This window comes from Oncorhynchus clarkii, chromosome 21 (assembly GCF_045791955.1).
Source record: "Oncorhynchus clarkii lewisi isolate Uvic-CL-2024 chromosome 21, UVic_Ocla_1.0, whole genome shotgun sequence".
Classification (NCBI taxonomy): domain Eukaryota; kingdom Metazoa; phylum Chordata; class Actinopteri; order Salmoniformes; family Salmonidae; genus Oncorhynchus; species Oncorhynchus clarkii.
The window spans coordinates 19,784,365-19,807,639 of NC_092167.1; the positions used below are offsets into that span (position 1 = coordinate 19,784,365).

Here is a 23,275-nt window from a genome sequence, read left to right on the forward strand (position 1 = left end):
ACCTATTACATTATATTCATAAGTGATCATTGTTTCTTACATCTCTGATACTTTCCATATGATGTCTAGTGTTGGGAATGTTCTGCCAATAAACCTCTGACCACAGCTATGTTGGCTCCCCAGCAGTACTCATAAACCAGAACAGCCATGTCTGAGGGGTGAGTCTGTAACTGTCACACTCTGTGTCTTTCAATCAATCACCCAACTATGGCAATGTTGTCAATATGGGACAGAAAATAACGCCTTCTTTCGATTTGTTTGTTTGTTTGTTTGGTTTGCAATATGTTGAAACAGACCGGTAAGTCAGTTTTGGACATATTTTTCCCCCCTCATACCCTTTGATGTACCTCATATCTTAAAAATGCCCTTTTGTTCATTACTTTGCTTTTTTTTGCACAATCAAACCCTTGTAATGGTCATTTTGGTACTGTATACATATGCTATGCAAAGCAGTTAGCATGTCATGCTTATGAATAGCCACACTGACATCTTGGCAACAGCATGTGGGACTTAACATGTTAGACATTATAATCTATCAGCAATTACTGAGTAATTGTCGTGTCGCAAGGCCATTTGTCTCAGGCTAACTGATAATCATCCAAATGATCCCAAGGCCACCGTAGCAGTATCAACACGGAAGGATTCATTTGGTATCAATACCGAGCCACATACAGAGTAGAAATGAGCCCCTTGCTCTCTGAGACTGTGCTTCAAATGAAGGCTGGTGATTTGGTGGCGGAGCATTACATTCTATTACATTAGGAACCACAGCTCATCCTAATCAATAGAGACAGGCGGTTGTATGCTCTGTAGCTCCGTTGTAATAGAGACCACATATGACTATAGGCTAACATCATCAGTGACTGTAATGAATAAGCCTACCTACATATGAAGATGTGCTAACATGATTAGTGACTGTAATGAGCCTATAATATACTTGGTATGTCTCATCTCTCTCTTTCAGAAAAAAACAAAGTACTCAGCAACCCGCAGGTTACTGCTGAAGGTAGGTCGGTCTGATGGGAGTTTTCTTCTGTATGGACGTGAACAAGAAAATGTGTTCATAGTACTGAGAGCATATGTATGGCCTTCTTTAGACTAGTTGAGTATCTGGAGCTTCATCATTTGTGGGTTTGATTACAGGCTAAAAAAAAATCTGCCTTTTCCAGCTACAATAGCCATTTACAACATTAACAATGTCTACAATGTATTTCTGATCAATTCTATGTTATTTTAATGGACTTAAAAAAGTGCTTTTCTTTCAAAAATAAGGACATTTCCAAGTGACCCCGAACTTTTGAACCGTAGTGTATATTATATACACTGAGCATACAAAACAAAACAGCCTCAACTCATCGGGGCATGGACTCCACAAGGTGTCAAAAGTGTTCCACAAGGATGCTGGCCCATGTTAACTCCAATGCTTCCCACAGTTGGCTGGATGTCCGTTTGGGTGGTGGACCGTTATTTATACACACAAGAAACTGTTGAGCGTGAAAAACCCTGCAGCGTTGCATTTCTTGACACACTCAAACCTGGCACCTACTACCACTCAAACCTGGCACCTACTACTACTAATTTAACCTGTCTTCTCCCCTTCATCTACACTGATGGAAGTGACATCAATAAAGGATCATAGCTTTAAATCTGGATTCACCTGGTCAGTCTATGTCATGGAAATATGTTTTTTGGGGGGGGGGGCAAATCCTATACAAAAACTATGGATAGAGGACCATTTTTGTTGCACATTTTTACGGTGAGAAAATATAACACATTTTCAGTGCAGCCGCCCCAGACCTCATTGAAGACCGAATGCGAGCAAAATGAGTTTGACACCCCTGCTTTAGTCAATAATGTTGCTTGATAGGTGGCTATTACCTTGCCAAAGTAGGCTAGATGAAAAGTGCAATACTGTTAATATAACTGTGCGCTAGAGTGGGTTTTCAGTGAATTTATGTAAATCACAAAATTCTCAGCACCAAAGAATTATCAAATTAAGATCCTACATCTGTACACACACAACAACAACAACAACATACAAGTGCCTAGAAAATCATGTTCGCCAAAACTGATTGCAATAATAAATACAAGTTCAAAAACATTTGAAAACAGACTATTTGGTACATCATTTAAACTATGATTTGTACTGTGTTATCATTAAGTTGTTCAGTCATGTTCCCTTACAGCAAAAGCTACTGAAGAAAGCTGGGGTCTTGCTGGTCCAGGAGCAAAGCAACAAGGTGACAGAGAGGGAGAGCACCTTGAGCGAGAGAGTACCACCGCTGAAACTCTCCGGCCTATCTGTGCAAGAGCTTCAGGTACACTCACATAACGCCAAGGCCCAACGTTTAAGTACCTATATATTGCACTTCTATAGTCCAGAGTGTATATGGCTCTGGACAAAGATGAGCAGTATTTCTGTTACATGTTTTTGAAATGTGTATTTCAGTTTGTATTTCACTGTCCTGAACTACAATTCAATGTGTTTTGTAACAAGATACAGCACTTTTGAGATCTGTATTTTTTATTTTGTAAAATACAAAATACTTTTCTTTACCATTTTTTTTTTATAGTGGTTCACAATTTGTTGGCCCCCTTTCACCCTGTATTGGTATCAGAAGTCTGCTGGCACTATGGTGTGATAAAAGTGTCTGGTAAATGACCAATATGTAAATGTAAAAAATGCAGGGAATTATTCTAATGCTCTCCTCCCCATGAAACAAGGCCAAAATGAATACCCAGTGTGCTTTGCAATTGTTTCTTTTTACAGAAACATTTACATTTTGCTCATTTAGCAGACACTCTTCTCCAGAGTAACTTATAGTCAGTGCATTCAACTAAAGTAGATAAACAACCAAATATCAAATCAAATCAAAGTGTATTTGTCACGTGCGCCGACCTTACAGTGAAATGCTTAATTACAGGCTCTAACCAATAGTGCAAAAAAGGTATTAGGTGAACAATAGGTAAGTAAAGAAATAAAACAACAGTAAAAAGACAGGCTATTTACAGTAGCGAGGCTACATACAGACATTGGTTAGTCAGGCTGATTGAGGTAGTATGTACATGTAGATATGGTTAAAGTGACTATGCATATACAGTGCCTTGCGAAAGTATTCGGCCCCCTTGAACTTTGCGACCTTTTGCCACATTTCAGGCTTCAAACATAAAGATATAAAACTGTATTTTTTTGTGAAGAATAAACAACAAGTGGGACACAATCATGAAGTGGAACGACATTTATTGGATATTTCAAACTTTTTTAACAAATCAAAAACTGAAAAATTGGGCGTGCAAAATTATTCAGCCCCCTTAAGTTAATACTTTGTAGCGCCACCTTTTGCTGCGATTACAGCTGTAAGTCGCTTGGGGTATGTCTCTATCAGTTTTGCACATCGAGAGACTGAATTTTTTTCCCATTCCTCCTTGCAAAACAGCTCGAGCTCAGTGAGGTTGGATGGAGAGCATTTGTGAACAGCAGTTTTCAGTTCTTTCCACAGATTCTCGATTGGATTCAGGTCTGGACTTTGACTTGGCCATTCTAACACCTGGATATGTTTATTTTTGAACCATTCCATTGTAGATTTTGCTTTATGTTTTGGATCATTGTCTTGTTGGAAGACAAATCTCCGTCCCAGTCTCAGGTCTTTTGCAGACTCCATCAGGTTTTCTTCCAGAATGGTCCTGTATTTGGCTCCATCCATCTTCCCATCAATTTTAACCATCTTCCCTGTCCCTGCTGAAGAAAAGCAGGCCCAAACCATCATGCTGCCACCACCATGTTTGACAGTGGGGATGGTGTGTTCAGCTGTGTTGCTTTTACGTCATTTAGGTCAACATTGGATCATTCAGAGATCCTCACTGAACTTCTGGAGAGAGTTTGCTGCACTGAAAGTAAAGGGGCTGAATAATTTTACACGCCCAATTTTTCAGTTTTTGATTTGTTAAAAAAGTTTGAAATATCCAATAAATGTCGTTCCACTTCATAATTCTGTCCCACTTGTTGTTGATTCTTCACAAAAAAATACAGTTTTATATCTTTATGTTTGAAGCCTGAAATGTCGAAAAAGGTCGCAAAGTTCAAGGGGGCCGAATACTTTCGCAAGGCACTGTATGATGAACAGAGAGTAGCAGTAGCGTAAAAGAGGGGTTGGCGGGTGGTGGGTGGCGGGACACACTGCAGGTAGACCCGGTTAGCCAATGTGCGGGAGCAGTGGTTGGTCGGCCCAAATATCACAACCATAGCAAGTCAAATGTTTTTTTGTTTGTTTCCATTACAAGGCGTGTACTTGCAAATGTATTTTGAAAATACCTAAAATAACTGTAGTTTGATTAAATACAATAATTTGCAGAAGTATTGTAGAAGTCTTTTATTTTGATACATTGGTCTTTAGAGTATTTTTTAATTGTAGCAAGATAGTCTATATGCCCATCTCTGGCTCTGGTCAAAGGTAGTAGGGAATAAGGTGCTCTTTGGGGCTCAGATAGTAGCCATCCAAGCTTACGTTGTCAGGATTTATTCCCTGGCGTGCTGTTGGTAAAGAACAGCATCTCCTTTTTTGTTTAGACATGTCAAAAAAAAAATTGTAGCGCCCTTCTACCTGTCTCATTGATGAGTGAATGGAATTTTAAAGAGGTGGCTTTTGTAGTTTGTTTGATGCATCCTCCCACAGTACTTTTTCAACAGTCCTTGGTGGCTTATAGATGACTGAGTCTTTTTTCTTCACAGGAGCTCTGTAAGGAACTGCACAGGAAATGTGACACGGTGGATGAGGCACGATACGATATCGAAGCAAAAGTGCTCAAGAATGAGAAAGAGGTTTGCTTTTTGTAATGTAAATTAAACGAGTTTACACTGTCAGACTCAGGACAGTTACCTGAAGTTACCTGAGATCTATGAAAGTGCCTCAAAGTGTATTTCATTGAAGACAACTATTTTTATACTGACTTCTTTTGGTGATTTCAATATTCTAGAAGTTCATGTAACTGTCAGACTCAGGACCATTACCTGAAGTTACCTGAGATCTATGAAAGTGCCTAAAAGTGTATTTCGTAGAAGATAACAATTTTTACTGACTTCTTTTGGTGATTTCAATATTCTAGAAGTTCCAAAAGTGCCACAAAATGCTTTCTTTTTCAAACAAAAGCGTTTTGATTTTCATTGAAATGCCAAGACCACAAATGGCAACATGCTTAGCTGATAAGGGTACAGGAGAGTGAACCTTTTTTCTGTATGAACATCTCAGCTCGCGGACCTGAATGCAAAGATCAACGAGCTGAAGGGGGGGAAGCGACCTAACCTCAAGAGGGTCAAGAAGTCTGCCGACGCTATGCTGGGGGCTCTGACTGAGGCCAAACTCAGCTCCAAGTCAGACTTTAAGTCCAACCTGAAGACAGTCAAGAAAGACAAGAAGGAGGAGGAGGTAAGACTGGGAAGTTTAGAATAAAAAACTCATGCAATGGCTTCTGGTAATGTTATAGTTTACAGCGCAGTTTCAGCTGGTACTGTATTTTCTTGGTACTAACTACACAAACATGTGGTAACAATGGGTACTTAGTCCAAATAATTCACATTTGGGTAAAGGTTTGATTCAAATGACACTGATCAAGATACAGAGTTCACTGGTCTTGTTGCCGCGTCTGAGTCGTGTTTGATCATCCATGCTGTATGTGACCATGGCAACCAGGCCGTCATCGTAAATAAGATGTTTTTCTTAATCGACCTTCCTGGTAAAATAAAGGTTACTGTCCATTCTCTTGACAGAAAGTGGACCCGGGTGACTGGCGTAAGAATGTGGAGTCCATGTCTGGAATGGAGGGCAGGAAGAAGCTTTTCAATAGCTGAAACAGTTACAAATGCACGGGCTCTGTAGAGATCTGTGGCTGCATTACCTGCTTGTTTACTCATTCATATTTAGGATTTTCATGAAAATATATTTTTGCAGTGAGATTGTGTGTTTTTGGAGGAAAGTATGAAGTGTGAGGTATTTTACACTAAAGACTATGGGAACTATTTAGACAGTGGGAACTAATCAATATGTGTAATTCAAAACTATCTAGTGTCGGCTACTTTAGATCATTATTTTTCGATGTCATGTTTGATTTAGATTCCTATAAAGAGAAAATAGTACAATGTGGAACAATGTTATATACTCATCATTTTAGTTCATTTTGTAAATATTCAATTCCAGTTTGTTATTAAAACATCTATTATTCTGTTTAGGTTTAATATCTGTGTGTCTGCCAATATCGCTGATTAAAAGAAATATGATGAAGTTAGTTGTCTTTCATGTTGTTTACCTTTGTCATAATGCAATATGCAAATATTAAATACACATACAGTGTGGATGCTGTTTATAACATGGATAAGCCACTCAATGTGTAGTTTTGGCTTTTTCAAGAGCAGTTCTCCTTTTAGACTGTGGGTGACACTATTGACAAGCAGTCGGACTGTTTAACCAAGGTTGCCATTTTCAGTTCATTCCTATCACCACTAGGGTGTGTTAAAACATTACCCTTTCATTTAAAAGTTGACCTGTGGCTGGTTTGTGTTTACAAATGATACCTGGAAGTATCACTCACTCTCTCTGACCTTTGGTTATCAATGCCAAAGTCAGCAATTAGCCTGATGATCATAGTCTTCCCTGGCCCAAAGACTACTTGCAAAGTAAGGAGACGTTTGAATAGTTGTGTAGTTCAGGTGAATTATACCTTGAAGTCATTAAAGCGACCGAAACTGGTTGAATTCAGCAGACATAAACGTAAGCACTTTCTAAAATGGGTGCCATACTGCGACCAAAACGCTGCTACAAATGGCCTATAAAACCAGTCATAAGAGTGTCCATAGAACTGTATTGGAGAGGGGAGGCAATGTTTTGGCAGAGAACGAGCTGGCTAGAGGAAGGGAAGGACAGTAGGGAACAACGCATCCTCTCTGCAGATCATTACAGATGGTGCCGAGGCACACGTAGGTGTGTAACCTGCCGCCAGGCCACAAAGGGTGGGGGAAGTCAAGCAGCACGCTTCTGCAAATATGCATTCGTTTTTATGTGGCAGTGATGGGTTGTTATAGTTTTTCTGTGGTGAAGGACCTAGCCCTTTCCACAGCTCTCTTTGGCATGGGACACATTTGCCTGTGCTGATAGGGAAATGGTCAAGGCAAACGTGGTCGGAGTAAACATTTGCAGTGTCTGACAGAGGCTCTAAAACGATTGACATGCTGTATCCCATATGTGCTGTGGGAAACGGAGACACTATATCAATTGTGTTTGTATTTACAATGCGGTACAATGTGACTCTTCAGGTAGCTGATACTCCTCTAAAAAAGTTGTTTTGACGTTTTATGTTTAGCAGACGGCCCAGTTTTGAATGAAAGCAGATGCGGGCTCCGTGGTAATATTAAACATCCCCACACGATGTTATATGTGACCTTGCTGTGACTGGACTGCAGGAATGATTTCAAAGGTTTATTGTATGTTGCTGTACTGTATGTCACTGTGACTTAGACTGAAACAATCGAGGAACAAGGCTTGAGATCCACTCTGAGTACATGTAAAGGGTTGGTATTAAAATCAGTTGCTCAGCATGCAGTGGCCTGCAAAGCTTAGACTGGCTCATATAGCATCAATAGACAGACAGCTTGGCCAGGCTTGTGAGATACAATAATTGGCTAGGCTACATTGAAGTGTGGGAAATAAACTTTGCTATAAAATAAGTATGTTGTTCATTGCTCTCTCTTCCATGTCTAGCGATCCTTACCAGTGTAATATTTCCTTTCAGCAGTCGCCCTGTAAAATGCATGCATTCAATATCAGACTAGTGACATTTCCTTAAATGACAATAAACAAGGGTTACCCACTAGGGAGGTTGTTGAAGTCATTCTTTCAGAACTAACCAATGAAAGTGCCCAGACTTCCATTTATGGGCATCAGCCGGCATGGCACGATCACTGGAGGGACATGGGGGAGATGCTCTTTAAGGCCCAATGAAAGTAGTGACCTGAACCACATGCTGAGAGAGAACAAACTCAACAGATGTGTGGAGGAGTGGTCCACCTCCTGCCTTAGTGGGATGTTTTATTAGGCTTCCTATGGAGCGTAGGCTGTTGGGCACGTGCCAGGGCCCATCACACTTGACAGTATCTTTATGCTATGGGATTTAAGAATGCAGCGTTAGACGTCTCTGAAGCCTCCTCCTTGTCATGGCGATGGTTCCCCACCTGCTCCGAATGGAAATGGCTCAGTTACTGTAACGGGCTGTGCTGCTTAGTGTGCAGCAAATTATGTAAGCCATTTCATCACGAGTTAATAAGTAAGGGTGTTTTCACACTTGTTCCCTTTCAGCCAGTTTTTGTGAACTCAGTTCGCAAAAAAAAAAAGTGCAGTGTGAACACTCCAAAGGAACTCAGACCCAATCAAAAAGAGCCCTGAAGCGAACCGAACTTGAGACTATCTGGAGAGGTGGTCTGAGTTCGGTTCGCTTGAATTCCGCTGTCCGGTTACTTTTTTTAGGACAATGTGAACGCAAAGTGTAACTGACTTGCCTAGGAAAATAAAAAAAATAAAAAAAGCCAAGGGCAGTTTGAGTACAAAGAGAACTGAGTTATTTTGCTTTTCTTTACCCCAGAATTCACTTTAAAGAAGACTGAGATTGGTTCTTTTAAAGTGGACTAAATGAAAACACCCTAATTTATTGGCAACTGAGGCGTATGGCGTATGGGAACAAGTAACATTATTCAACCACATTCCATGTTCAATGTTTTATATTCTCTGCCACAATTTGTCCAATTCAGGCATGAAGGCTCAAGTTTACATTAGGTATAGAGCTGAAGATGTAAGTAAGATGGATTTTCTGTATGTGCTTTAGCCTTATAGCTGGGGATGGCGGTGTCCCCCAGGGATGTGTTCTGGTGCACCTTGACATGTAGAAGAGGTGGAACCTGAGCCAGGTGGGTCACAGCTAGGCCTTCTAATCTCTCTGTAGGCCCGTAACGCGCTACATGTAATTGATCATAATAAATCATTTGACATAATGCAGAGTGGAAATTGGCCGTGGAAGGAGGTCATAGGGGGATGGAGCAGGGATATGTTAAGTCCCATATAGGAATTCATCATGCAGCTTAAAAAAAACTAGTATCCACAGAAGGGGCTTGGGTTTCACGAGACCTGTGGGGGATTTGGGAGATTAAGCACATGTATGGATATTAAGTTGCCGTCCTGCGTTATTCAGTTTCATTTCGAATTTCAGGTTCAATGACAGTGTTCATTCATAAATGAAAATGTGACACATTTGTCAAGTACAGAGTGTTTCTGGTTCATCTACTATGCTGTCACTTGCCGTGCTTGTGTTGAGGCCAAGCACACCAAATCCACTACAACTTTGTAACAACCTTTCCATAATGTTTCATTAGTGTCAAACAGCTTTACAGCAGCGTCTTTACAACAACATTGTGTTTTTACTAGGATTCACTAAAACTGGGATCGCTGCTCTGGAGACAGATTTGTGAAGCTGACGTTCTCAGATTAATATTTTCTTTGCCCATGGTCCGAGGAAGATCAAAGGTCAATGTTGAGTCAACCATGAGATCAGAAGCTGTGGGAGTGTAGCCTTGGCTGTGGCTACAGCTGAGCATCCATCCTCAGGTTGACCAAACACAGGGAGGAGAAAGCACAGTGTTAATCCACCCTGTCTTTGATGTCGGCCGTGGTGTTAGACGTTGTTTTTCTGCCGCGGTGCTGGAGGTCAACACAGCTGCTGATTGAGGATGATTCCTTCTGATAGAGCAGCACAGAGGGTTTGTAGTCAGCTTCAGCAGGGGTAACATTATAACACTCACACTTGGTTATGCTGTATATGGGTGGCATTTGCCTGCAGGATTTGTGTGTTCTTTTGTGCCGTAACACCTAGCGATCATGAGAGTGCTCAGAGAACTCCCTGATTACGTTATTATTTTTTTTTAAATGTACCTGTCTAATAGACTGACACACAATTCAAATCAAATAAAATGAAATTGCATTGGTCGAGTACACACATATTTCGCAGATGTTATTGCAGGTGTAGCAAAATGCTCATGTTCCTAGCTCCAACAGCGCAGTAATACCTAAATATACAAAACAATATACGGAAATACCCAAAAATGTAGGAAATGAATTAAGAAATATAAAAATATTAAAACGAGTGGTGTCAGAGTCTCGAATATGAATATATATGTACAGTGCCTTCAGAAAGTATTCACACTCCTTGACTTTTTACACATTTTGTTGTGTTACAAACTGGGATTAAAATATATTTGTCCTTTTTTGTAAACGATCTAAACAAAATATTCTGTAATGTCAAAATGGAAGAAAAATTCTAACATTTGTAAAACATATATGAAAACATAAAACACAATTTAAAAAAAAAAGTTGTTTATTTAACTAGGTAAGTCAGTTAAGAACAAATTCTTATTTATAATGACCGCATACTGGAGAACAAGTGGGTTAATTGCCTTGCTCAGGGTCAGAACAACCAATTCTTACCTTGCTTTAACCACTAGGCTACCTGCCACCCCTAATATATCTTTATTAGATAAGAATTCAACCCCCTGAGTGGGAGAATCACCTTTGGCAGTGATTACAGCTACCATGCTGTGTTGTCATGTGTTGCTGCCTTGCTATGTTGTTGTCTTAGATCTCTCTTTATGTAGTGTTGTGTTGTCTCTCTTGATGTGATGTGTGTTTTGTCCTATATTTATATTGTATTTATTTATTTATTTTAATCCCAGGCCCCCGTCCCCGCAGGAGGCCTTTTGCCTTTTGATAGGCCGTCATTGTAAATAAGAATTTGTTCTTAACTGACTTGCCTAGTTAAATAAAGGTTAAATAAAATAAAAAAGCTGTGAGTCTTTCTGGGTAAGTCTTTAAGAGCTTTGTACACTTGAGTTGTACAATGTTTGCACATTAATCTTTTTAAATTCTTCAAGCTGGTTATTGATCATTGCTAGGCAGCCTTTTTCAAGTCTTGCCATAGATTTTCAAGCCGATTTAAGTCAAAACTGTAACTAGGCCACTCAATGTCATCTTGGTAAGCAACTCCAGTGTATATTTGGCCTTGTGCTTTTGGTTATTGTCCTGCTGACAGGTGAATTTGTCTCCCAGTGTCTGTTGGAAAGCAGACTGAACCAGGTTTTCCTCTAGGATTTCGCTTGGCTCTGTGCTTAGCTCTATTCCGCTTATTTTTACCATAAAAATATCCCGAGTTGGTGCTGATGACAAGCATTCCCATAACATGATGCAGCCACCGCCATGCTTGAAAATATAAAGATTGGGTACTCAGTGATGCTCCAAACATAACGGTTTGTATTCAGGACATGAAGTTCATTTCTTTGCCACATTTTTTTCAGTTTTACTTTAGTGCCTTGTTGCAAACAGGACGCATGTTTTGGAATATTTCTATTCTGTACACGCTTCCTTCTTTTCACTCTGTCAATTAGGTTAGTATTGTGGAGTAACTACAATGTTGTTGATCCATCCTCAGTTTTCTCCTATCACAGCCATTAAACTCTGTAACTGTTTTAACGTGCCCGTTGGCCTCATGGTGAAATCCCTGAGCATTTCCCTTCCCCTCCGGCAACTGAGTTAGGAGGGTGACCTGTATCTTTGTAGTGACTAGGTGTATTGATACACCATCCAAAGTGTCATTAACATCTTCAAAGGGATATTCAATCTCTGCTTCTTTTTTTTCTTTTTTTACCTTTCTACCAATAGGTGCCCATCTTTGCGGGCACTTTCCCTGGTCATTGTGGTTGAATCTGTGTTTGAAATTCACTGCTCGACTGAGGGACCTTACAGAAAATTGCATGTGTGTGGTACAAAGCTGAGATAGTCATTCAAAAATCATGTTTAACACTACTATTGCACACAGAGTTTGTTAAGCAAATGTTTACTCCTGAACTTATTTAGGCTTGCCATAACAAATGGGTTGAATTCTTATTGACTCAAGACATTTCAGTTTTTCATTTTTAATTAATTTGTAAAGATTTCTAAAAACATAATTTCACTTTGATATTATGGGGTATTGTGTGTAGGCCAGTAACAACACCTCAATTGAATCCATTTTAAATTCAGGCTGTAACACAACAAAATGTGGAAAAAGTCAAGGGGTGTAAATACTTTCTGAAGGCACTGTAGGATGGTGTGTACAGAGTTTTTAGGAGCATATACCCACATGGGTGATTGAAAGATGAACAAGGTTCACACTCCAGTCCAGTTGATTGCTGTAATGCAACTTAAAGTTGTTTGCCAACGCCATATAAAATCCACAGAAGAAGAAGACTGAACTAGGAGAAATGATTAGAAACTAACTAGGTTTCCACTTTTATCTGTGTATACAATTTTGGAGTAGAGAACACATGATTTTGTGTGACTCAAAATGGGTTGATATTACAAAGATCCAAAGATCCAGCAAAAAAATACCTTATACATTTCAGGTAAAAAAACAACCCAATGTTGATATCTCAGGACAAATTGGCTAGCAAAAGCAAGCTAGATAGTTAAATATCCATGTTTCATATGTGTTTCAACCTGTCCCCAAATTAATATATTTGGTTCAGAGTTCGTTTTCATAATTCAACCTGCATGTCCTGATCGCTTCTGGTGTGGATGGACAAAATCAACATGCGTGCGATAAAGCACACGGACACACTCTCGTGCCAGGTGTAGACACCATGTCAGGGGCCAAGCCAAATTTCTTCAGCCTCCTGAGGTTGAAGAGGGCTGTTGCGCCTTCTTCACCACACTGTCTGTCTGGATGGACCATTTCAGGTTGTCAGTGATGTGCACGCCGAAGGACTTGAAGCTTTTTACCCTCTCCATCAGATTGTTGTTGATTTCTCTACTAATTGGGAAGCTGCCATTGGATATGTATTTCCTAGAAAGGAAGGGGTATATTTCAAAGGGATCTAGCTCCTGCCATCCAGGACCTCTGTACCAGGCGGTGTTAGAGGAAGGCCCTAAAAATTGTCAAAATCTCCAGCCACGGCCTCCCGGGTGGCGCAGTGGTTAAGGGCGCTGTACTGCAGCGCCAGCTGTGCCACCAGATACTCTGGGTTTGCGCCCAGGCTCTGTCGTAACCGGCCATGACCGGGAGGTCCGTGGGGCAACGCACAATTGGCCCAGCGTCGTCCGGGTTAGGGAAGGTTTGGCCGGTAGGGATATCCTTGTCTCATCGCGCATCAGCGACTCCTGTGGCGGGCCAGGCGCAGTGCACGCTAACCAAGGTTGCCAGGTGCACGGTGTTTCCTCCGACACATTGGTGTGGCTGGCTTCCGGGTTGGATGCGCACTGTGTTAAGAAGCAGTGCAGTTTGGTTGGGTTGTGTAACGGAGGACGCATTACTTTCAACCTTCGTCTCTCCTGAGCCCGTACGGGAGTTGTAGCGATGAGACAAGATAGTAGCTACTAACAATTGGATACCACGAAATTGGGGAGAAAAAGGGGTAAAATTCAACAACAACAAAAAACACACAAAAAAAAACAAAAAAACATCTCCAGCCACCCAAGACTGTTCTCTCTGCTACGGTACAGATGCACCGCTTGCCAGGAACCAACAGGACCCTGAACAGCTTCTACACCCAAGCCATAAGACTGCTAAATAGTTAGTTAAATAGTTAACTAAATAGCTACCCAGACTATCTGCATTGACCCCTTTTTGCACAAACTTTTTTGAATCATCACATATGCTGCTGCTACTGTTTACTATCTGTCACTCTATTCCTAGTAGTATGTACATATTTACCTCAGTTGCCTCGTACCCCTGCACATCCACTCAGTACTGGTACCCCTTGTATATAGCCAAGGTATCGTTACTCATTACTTTCATTATTATGTGTTTTACTTTTCTATTATTTCTCTATTTTCTTTCTTTCTGCATTGTTGGGAAAGGCCCGTAAGCATTTCACTTTTAGTCTACACCTGTTGTTTACGAAGAATGTGACGAATAAAATGTCATTTGATTTGATTTGGCATAGCATAAACCACAGTGTATTGCTGAGGTAAACACCTGAGATCATGATTTAATTATGGAGTGAACAACAACAGCCTGCAGAACTCCAGGTTATTATAAAAACTATAAACATGATATTTTAAGCAATCAAATTATGCATGAGAGTGGTTTTACATGAGAATAGTTAAGGTTAGTGATTTGTGGGCCTGGGGATTTGTGAGTAAAGGAGAAGGGGAAATGTGCCGGTCTGAATTATCTACCTTGACGTTAAATACCTGCGACGTTATCTCGATTTACTCAGAGCAAACAAACATTTCATATTTGGTGTTTGTTGGATTTATCTGATGTGAGCGATGTTGATTGGAATTCTGTTTATACGGAACGTGACAAAATCTAACGAACACTTTGTCCACACATAAAGTGGCACTCACTCACACACACACACTCACAACATATTGCTCCTACCATAAGTGTCCGGATTATGACTTAACATGTGCAATAGAGAATTACTATGCATGTACTGTATTTTTCTGGTTCAATGGCCTCATTTGCTTAAATGCAGCCTTTGTCTATAATGTCATTGTTTTAAGAAGAGAACAAAAGAGCAGAGATGCCCTTCTGCTATTTCCTAGTAATTTGCAGAACACTGGCTCTATTGTTTTATTATTGGGTGGTGGCTCCTTACCAACCCACTAACATTTAGAACAAGGTTGGAGAGCCCTCGCCTAGACGTTTAATATTAGTTCAGATTGCGATCTGAGCCCGTAGTTATCAAGGGTCTCAGAGTAGGAAATGGCCCCAGAGTATGGTTCTACAGTACTTTTACGCATAGGAGTAAGAGCATGTTATCAACATTCCTGTGACATAAAAGTAGTCGCATCTCAGGGTGTATTTAGGAGAGCTTCAGAGGTGTCCTAACCAGTTAGGAGTTGCCAGAAGATGGATGCATTGAGACGACCGCAAGCGCACACATTTAGGGACATTAAAAATGTTTAATAATGGCGATTTAATCAAAAGATACGGGTTAGATAGGGATGGTATACTTTATGTGACTGACCTTGTTCTTGGTGGTATTTCTCCTATTTCTCATGGCAGAGATCAAAGTAATTGGCACTTGACACTTCTTGGCAACAGGAAAAATGCAACAGTGTAACAGCGATGATTTGGGTCCTTCACAGACTACTATGAGCCGAACAATCCGTCAAACCTTGATGGCACTTACGGCACCTTAAATCAATCGAAGGTTCATTGATTTTCCCACCACTCAACGCCAGATTATTCAAAAACAAGCTGCTTTCACGCAAATCGCCGGTTTTCCCGGGGTTGTTGGCGTCATTGACTGTACCCACATCAAAATCATTGCCCCACACATGGATGAGGACACAGTTCATCAAAAGAAAGCGGTACCACAGTATTAACACCCAAGTGGTTATTAATGCAGTCTATATGATGCTTGATGTTGTAGCCAACTTGTCTGAGTCTACACATGACTCTAGAGTGCTCAATGAGAGTGGGCTCAACATGAGGTTTGAGCACAATGTTGTTCCCCCTGGATGTCACCTGCTTGTTGACAAGGGGTACCCCCAGAGTAGATGGCTGCTGACCCCTTTCATTCTTCCTGGCGCTCAGCTCAATTATAAACAGCTGAGGCAATAGGCCTAACATTTGTTGTAATGGACTTTAGGCCAAAACATTTTTTGCCACAACTTTGAAAGTATGCTTGGGGTCATTGTCCATTTGGAAGACCCATTTGCGACCAAGCTTTAACTTCCTGACTGATGTCTTGAGATGTTGCTTCATTATATCTACACAATTTCCCCTCCTCATGATGCCATCTATTTTGTGAAGTGCACCAGTCCCTCCTGCAGCAAAGCACCCCCACAACATGATGCTGCCACCCCCGTGCTTCAAGGTTGGGATGGTGTTCTTCGGCTTGCAAGCATCCCCCTTTTTCCTCCAAACATAACGATGGTCATATGGCCAAACAGTTCTATTCTTGTTTCATCAGACCAGAGGACATTTCTCCAAAAAGTACAATCTTTGTCCCCATGTGCAGTTGCAAACCTTAGTCTGTCTTTTTATGGTGGTTTTGGAGCAGTGGCTCCTTCTTTGCTGAGCGGCTTTTCAGGTTATGTCGATATAGGACTCGTTTTACTGTAGATATAGATACTTTTGTACCTGTTTCCTCCAGCATCTTCACAAGGTCCTTTGCTGTTGTTCTGGGATTGATTTGCACTTTTCGGACCAAAGTACGTTCATCTCTAAGAGACAGAAGGCATCTCCTTCCTGAGTGGTATGACGGATGCGTGGTCCCATGGTGTTTATACTTGGGTACTATTGTTTGTACAGATGAACGTAGTACCTTCAGGCGTTTGGAAATTGCTCCCAATGATGACTTGACTTGTGGAGGTCTACAATTTTTTTTCTGAGGTCTTGGCTGATTTCTTTTGATTTTCCCATGATGTCAAGCAAAGAGTAACTGAGTTTGAAGGTAGGCCTTGAAATACATCCACAGGTATACCTCCAATTGACTCAAATGATGTCATTTAAACAAGAAATTTGTGGAGTGGTTGAAAAACGAGTTTTAATGACTCCAACATAAGTGTATGTAAACTTCTGACTTCAACTGTATTTAAAATTACAAGTAAATGTGTTTTTATCAGAAGAGGAGGTGTGTCATAGCTCAAGGATGGTCTGCCGCATAACAATGGCTTGTGCAATAAACTGGTTGGTTGTTTAGCAGTAAAACAGACAACCCCAGACAACCCCATGTTGACAACATGTGAACATGTTCCTCTTCAATGTTTATTGAAAACATAAATACATTTGTACAATGATCACTTGTCTCTCAAATACATGGTTACAGTTGTTGGTTAGCTAGCTAGCACATTTGAACCATATTACCATTGACATAAAATCTGTCAAAACACCTCAAAACAAGACATGATATCAAGAACAAGATTAAACTAGCTGAAACAAGTCACTTACGATTCCCACATGGCAGTTTATGGTCATTGTTGGTAGCTATCTGGCCATCCAGAATCACAACTCACAGACCTCTGCCCCATTGAAGCGCGGGTATCGTTTGTGACGTTGTCAGCGAACCCATCTACATTGCACGACATCTTCAAACCACGGCAGATCCCTAACTAACTTCCCGACGATGGAAACCCAGAAGCTGACAATGACAGTGATGATGAGAGTGATGGAGACGATTGCGATGATGATACCCGCCCCAGTGCCATAGGTGGAGAGGGAACTCTTTTCCTTCAGCACTTTGCCAACCTTCACTTTAGGTAGGCTCATCACACCAGTGGAGGCTGCAGAGGGGAAGCAGGCTCACAATAATGGCTGGAAAGGTGCTAATGGAATGGCATCAAACACATGGAAACCATGTGTTTGGTGAATTTGATTCCATTCCACTTATTCCACTCCAGCCATTACCACAAGCCCGTCCTACCCAATTAAGGTGCCCCCAACCTCCTGTGCTCCACACATTGTTTTGGTGCTGTGTCAGCACAGGAGAATGGTCTTGCAAAACACAATATCTAGCTACAGCTTAACATTAACCTTAGGAGTTGGAAAGCACAATACAGACATGCCATAGTGGGCTAACATTTAAGTGTAGGCTAGATTACTGTGAACAAATAAACACATCATATTATTTCATATTATTTATTTTGTTTATTGTAAGAGAGTAATATTCTTCCTGCAAGCGCAAAACCTTTATTTTTAATTGTGTCTTCTCCCGTTCCAGCTGAGCAATATCCTTCTCGTGGTTTGTTGGAACCAGACCTTCCGGGGAGCTGCTGGTGGATGTCACGCTCGTGAAAATGGACAGACCAAGGCACAGCGTGATTAGAGTTCCACATCTTTTATTTGCAGTGAAACTTAACAAAACAATAAACAAACACCGAACCGCGACTTAAGTGGTGCAACAAACAATATCACACAAACCAGGTGGGAACAGGGACACCTTAAGTATGATCCCCAATTAGAGACAACGAACATCAGCTGCCTCTAATTGGGAACCATACTAAGAGCACCAACATAGAAATGAAAAGACTAGAACACCCCCTAGTCACGCCCTGACCTACAACACCATAGAGAACCCAAAGGGCTCTCTATGGTCAGGGCTTGACAGTGGATGGGTGTCCTGCAGCAACAGCGAGATGTAGGGCCCCTCAGACGCTGTGCCAGAAGCTGGAGCGAGAGATGCGCTGCAACAAGATAATTATTGTATTCAGTTAGGCATACTTATGGCCAATAAAAATAGTTTGTTAAGCAAAATATAATGTGAATAAAAAGTGTTTGAAATTGAACAGTAAGCTTAAATCATACTTATTGTCCTGCTTGTTGACCCTCAAAAGCGCACAAGCTTGGCCCTCTCCAATGCACAAGCTGGTCACATTTGAGCGACACAGATAGTTAAACACACATTCAGCTATGGCACTGAGGGGTTTAGGTGGAGGGCCACCTCCTGAATGCAGAGCATTACCCATAAGACAACAAAATAGTCTACTTTACAGTGTGCATGACGTAGCAACTTTACTCAACTTTTTACAATTGGCCAACACCATTATAATTATATTTTATGACGAGTACATTTTAATATGACAACACAAACAAGACATCGAATAGCCTACAAAACAAACATCAAACGCTATGTTGATAGGCCTGTAATTGGTTTGAGATTACTGTTGCTTAAACATATCAGTCTTGTTTTCGGAAATGTGTAATCTGCTCAGTGTGCCCTTTTTCTACTTGAAAAACTACAAAACGTCATCACACTTTCCCTTAACGGCTCTACTCATGACTTAAAAACGTTCTGAGATCAACTCATCGCTGAAAGTAGGAAAGAGACGCTTGATAACTACCTTTTATGTCATACTCTGAGCGGTGAGTAAATTAGGTCACAGTCATACTTTTATCTCAATAACCTAGGAGTAATTCTGAGACGCTTGATTACTAATGGCCCTGATCCGCACTGACCAAATGTGTACGTGTTTGGAGGCGGGACTCATCACAATAATTCTCAGCATGCTTGAAATTGTTTGTTTTTTACATTTACATTTTGGTCAGTCTGAAGACGCTCTTATCCAGACCGACTTGGTCCGTGCATTCGACTAAGGTAGATAAACAACAACATATCACAGTCATAGCAAGACAAAATAATATTCTGTAACCGTTACTGACGATGTTATTGTAGAATGGCGCCAACAGTGAGGGCCGCCTGCTTCTAGTCCTCAGGAAACTTTGCAGAATTTTGTTTTTATATGTATTATTTATTACATTGTTAGCCCAGAAAATCTTAAGTGTTATTACATACAGCCTGGAAGAACTATTGGTTATCAGAGTGATGTCAACTTACTTGCACTACGACCAGGAATACGATTTACCTGAGGCGGATACTTTATCCAAACCACCCAGGGCATTGGAACTGAATCCAGAGGTTGACCCAAAACAACGTTGCCGCAGAAGAGGTAGACGGAACAGCCTTCTGGTCAGACTTCGGGGGCGCGCACACCACCCACTGCTTCCGAGTATATTACTCGCTAATGTCCAGTCTCTAGATAACAAGGTAGGCCAAATTAGGACGAGGGTTGCTTTGCAGAGAGACATCAGGGATTGTAACATACTCTGTTTACGGACACATTGTCACGCCCTGGTCTAAGTATTTTGTGTTTTCTTTATTATTTTGGTCAGGCCAGGGTGAGACATGGGTTATTTATGTGGTGTGTTTTGTCTTGGGGTTTTTTGTAGGTCATGGGATTGTGGTTAGTGGGGTTGTCTAGAATAGTCTATGGGTGCCTGGAGTGGTTCTCAATCAGAGGCAGGTGTTTATCGTTGTCTCTGATTGGGAACCATATTTAGGCAGCCATATTCTTTGAGTGTTTCGTGGGTGATTGTTCCGGTCTCTGTGTTTGTTGCACCAGATAGGGCTGTTTCGGTTTTTCACGTTACGTTTATTGTTTTTGTATTGTTCATTAACATCTTTATTAAAAATGTATAAAGATAACCACGCTGCGTTTTGGTCCGCCTCTCTTTCAACAGAAGAATCCCGTTACACACATGGCTCTCTCGGGATATGCTGTCAGAATCAGTACAGCCACCGGGATTCTTTGTGCGTCGCGTCGACAGAAATAAACATCTCTCCGGGAAGAAGAAGGGCGGGGGTGTATGCTTCATGATTAACGACTCATGGTGCAATTGTAACAACATACAGGAACTCAAGTCCTGTTTTTCACCTGACATAAAATTCCTCACAATTAAATGTCGACCGTATTATCTCCCAAGAGAATTCTCATCGGTTATTGTCACAGCCATGTATATCCCCCCTCAAGCCGATACAACAACGGCCCTCAAGGAACTTCAACTGGACTCTATGCAAACTGGAAACCATATATCCTGAGACTGCCTTTATTGTAGCTGGGGATTTTAACAAAGCAAATTTGAGAACAATATTGATTGTAGCACGCATGCTGGCAAAACTCTGGACCACTGCTACTCCAACCTCCATGATGCATACAGGGCCCTTCTCCACCCTCCCTTCAACAAACCTGACCACGACTCCATTTTGCTCCTCCCTTCCTATAGACATAAACTCAAAAAGGATGTACCCATGACAAGGACTATTCAACGCTGGTATGACCAATCACAATCCACTCTTCAAGATTGTTTTGATCACGCAGACTGGGACATGTTCTGGATGTCTCAGAGAATAATAACGATTTATATGCTGATTCAGTGAGTGTTTATAAGGAAGTGCATAGGAGATGTTGTTCCCACTGTGACTATTAAAACCTACCCTAACCAGAAATTGTGGATAGATGGCGGCATTCGCAGCAAAACTGAAAGCACAAACTACCGCATTTAAACATAGAAAGTTGACTGGGAATATGGCTGAATAGAAACAGTGTAGTTATGTCCTCCGCAAGGCAATCAAACAAGCAAAATGTCAGTTTAGAAACAAAGTGGAGTAGCAATTCAATGGCTCAGACAGGAGAAGTATGTGGCAGGGACTACAGACAGTCACGGACTACAAAAACAAAACCAGCCATGTCACGGACACCGACGTCTTGCTTCCAGACAAATTAAACATCTTCTTTGCCCGCTTTGAGGATAATACAGGGCCACCGACACGGCCCGCTACCAAGGACTGGGGGCTCTCCTTCTCCGTGGCCAACGTGAGTAAGACATTTAAACGTGTTAACCATCGCAAGGCTGCAGGCCCAGACGGCATCCCAAGCCACGTCCTCTGAGCATGCGCAGACCAGCTGGCTGGTAAGTTTACGGACATATTAAATCTCTCCCTATCCCAGTCTGCTGTACCCACATGCTTCAAGATGGCCACCATTGTTCCTGTACCCAAGAAGGCAAAGGTAACTGAACTAAATGACTATTGCCCCATAGCACTCACTTATGTCATCCTGAAGTGCTTTGAGAGACTAGTCAAGGATCATAGTACCCTCCAAACTCATCATTAAGCTTGAGGCCCTGGGTCTCAACCCCGCACTGTGCAATTGGGTCCTGGACTTCCTGATGGGCCGCCCTCAGTTGGTGAAGATAGGAAATAACATCTCCACTTCACTGATCCTCAACACTGGGGCCCCACAAGGGTGCATGCTCAGCCCCCTCCTGTACTTCTTGTTCACCCATGACTGCATGGCCATGCATGCTTCCAACTCAATCATCAAGTTTGCAGACAACACAACAGTAGTAGGCTTGATTACCAACAACTTTGAGACAGTCTATACAGAGGAGGTGAGGGCACTCGGAGTGTGGTGTCAGGAAAACAACCTCTCACTCAATGTCAACAAAACAAAGGAGGTGATCGTGGACTTTAGGAAACAGCAGAGGGAGCACCCCCTATCCACATCAACGGGAGAGCAGTGGAGAAGGTGGAAAGTTTTAAGTTCCTCTGCATACACATGACGGACAAACTGAAATGGTTCACCCACACAGACACTGTGGTGAAGAAGGCGCAACAGCGCCTCATCAACCTCAGGAGGCTTAAGAAATTTGGCTTGTCACCTAAAACCCTCACAAACTTTTGCAGATGCACAATTGAGAGCATCCTGTCAGGCTGCATCACCGCCCGTAACCTCAGGGCTTTCCAGAGGGTGATGCGGTCGGCACAACGCATTACCGGGAGCAAACTACCTGCCCTCCAGGACACCTACAGCTTCCGATGTCACAGGAAGGCCAAAAATATCATCAAGGTCAACAACCACCCGAGCCACTGCCTGTTCACCCCGTTACCATCTAGAAGGCGAGGTCAGTCCAGGTGTATCAAAGCTGGGACCGAGAGACTGAAAAATTGCTTCTATCTCAAGGCCATCAGACTGTTAAACGGCCTTCACTGACACAATGAGGCTGCTGCCTACATTCAGACTTGAAATCTTTGGCCACTTTAATAAATGGATCACTCGTCACTAATAATGGCACTTTAATAACGTTTACATATCTTGCATTACTCATCTCATATGTATATACTGTATTTTATACCATCTATTGCATCTTGCCTATGTCACTCGGTCATTGCTCATCCATATATTTATATGTATATATTCTTATTCCATTCCTTTACTTAGATTGTGTGTATTAGGTAGTTGTTGTGGAATTGTTAGATTACTTGCTGCACTGTCGGAACTAGAAGCACAAGAATTTCCCTACACTTGCAATAACATCTGCTAACCATGTGCATGTGACCAATAACATTTTATTTGATTTTAAGTGTTCTGTTGGTTTATTTAGTAGGTTATATTATTGTGAAGAGCATCACTGCTAGTTTAATGCTTTTGAAAAGTGAACATAAGTACAGTGCATTTAGAAAGGAATCAGACTGCTTGACTTCCTCCACATTTTGTTACAGTACGTTACAGGCTTATTCTAAAAAAATATATTTAAAAAAAAAATCTTCAGCAATCAACACACAATATTTTTAGAAATGTTTGCACATTTATTAAAAATCATAAACAGAAATAGCTTATTTACATAAGTATTCAGACCCTTTGCTATGTAACTCGAAATTTGGCTCAGGTGCATCCTGTTTCGATTGATCATCCTTGAGATGTTTCCACAACTTGAGTGTAATCCACCTGTGGTATTGTCACGTTCTGACCTTAGTTCCTTTGTTTTGTCTTTATTTTAGTATGGTCAGGGCGTGAGTTGGGGTGGGCAGTCTATGTTTGTTTTTCTATGTTGGTTTCTGTGTTCGGCCTTGTATGGTTCTCAATCAGAGGCAGGTGTCATTAGTTGTCTCTGATTGAGAATCATACTTAGGGAGCCTTTT

The 23,275-nt window shown here is 41.4% G+C and overlaps 1 protein-coding gene across 1 annotated transcript; it reads left to right on the plus strand.

Moving 5' to 3' along the window:
• Positions 1-211: 211 nt before the first annotated feature.
• LOC139379352 (troponin I, slow skeletal muscle-like) lies at positions 212-6,261 on the plus strand. Its single transcript, XM_071122160.1, has 5 exons — positions 212-1,006; positions 2,187-2,318; positions 4,730-4,819; positions 5,247-5,423; positions 5,765-6,261. The coding sequence occupies exons 1-5, from the start codon at positions 905-907 to the stop codon at positions 5,843-5,845; spliced, it is 582 nt and encodes a 193-aa protein (XP_070978261.1). The 5' UTR covers positions 212-904; the 3' UTR covers positions 5,846-6,261.
• Positions 6,262-23,275: the final 17,014 nt, after the last annotated feature.

Bases quoted from the DNA above. Each gene is read 5' to 3' on its own strand.
- LOC139379352 (XM_071122160.1), top strand. From the start codon at position 905: ATGATTAGTGACTGTAATGAGCCTATAATATACTTGGTATGTCTCATC. The intron at 4,820-5,246 runs GTTTGCTTTTTG...TGAACATCTCAG, and splicing joins TGCTCAAGAATGAGAAAGAG to CTCGCGGACCTGAATGCAAA. The intron at 5,424-5,764 runs GTAAGACTGGGA...TTCTCTTGACAG, and splicing joins AAGACAAGAAGGAGGAGGAG to AAAGTGGACCCGGGTGACTG.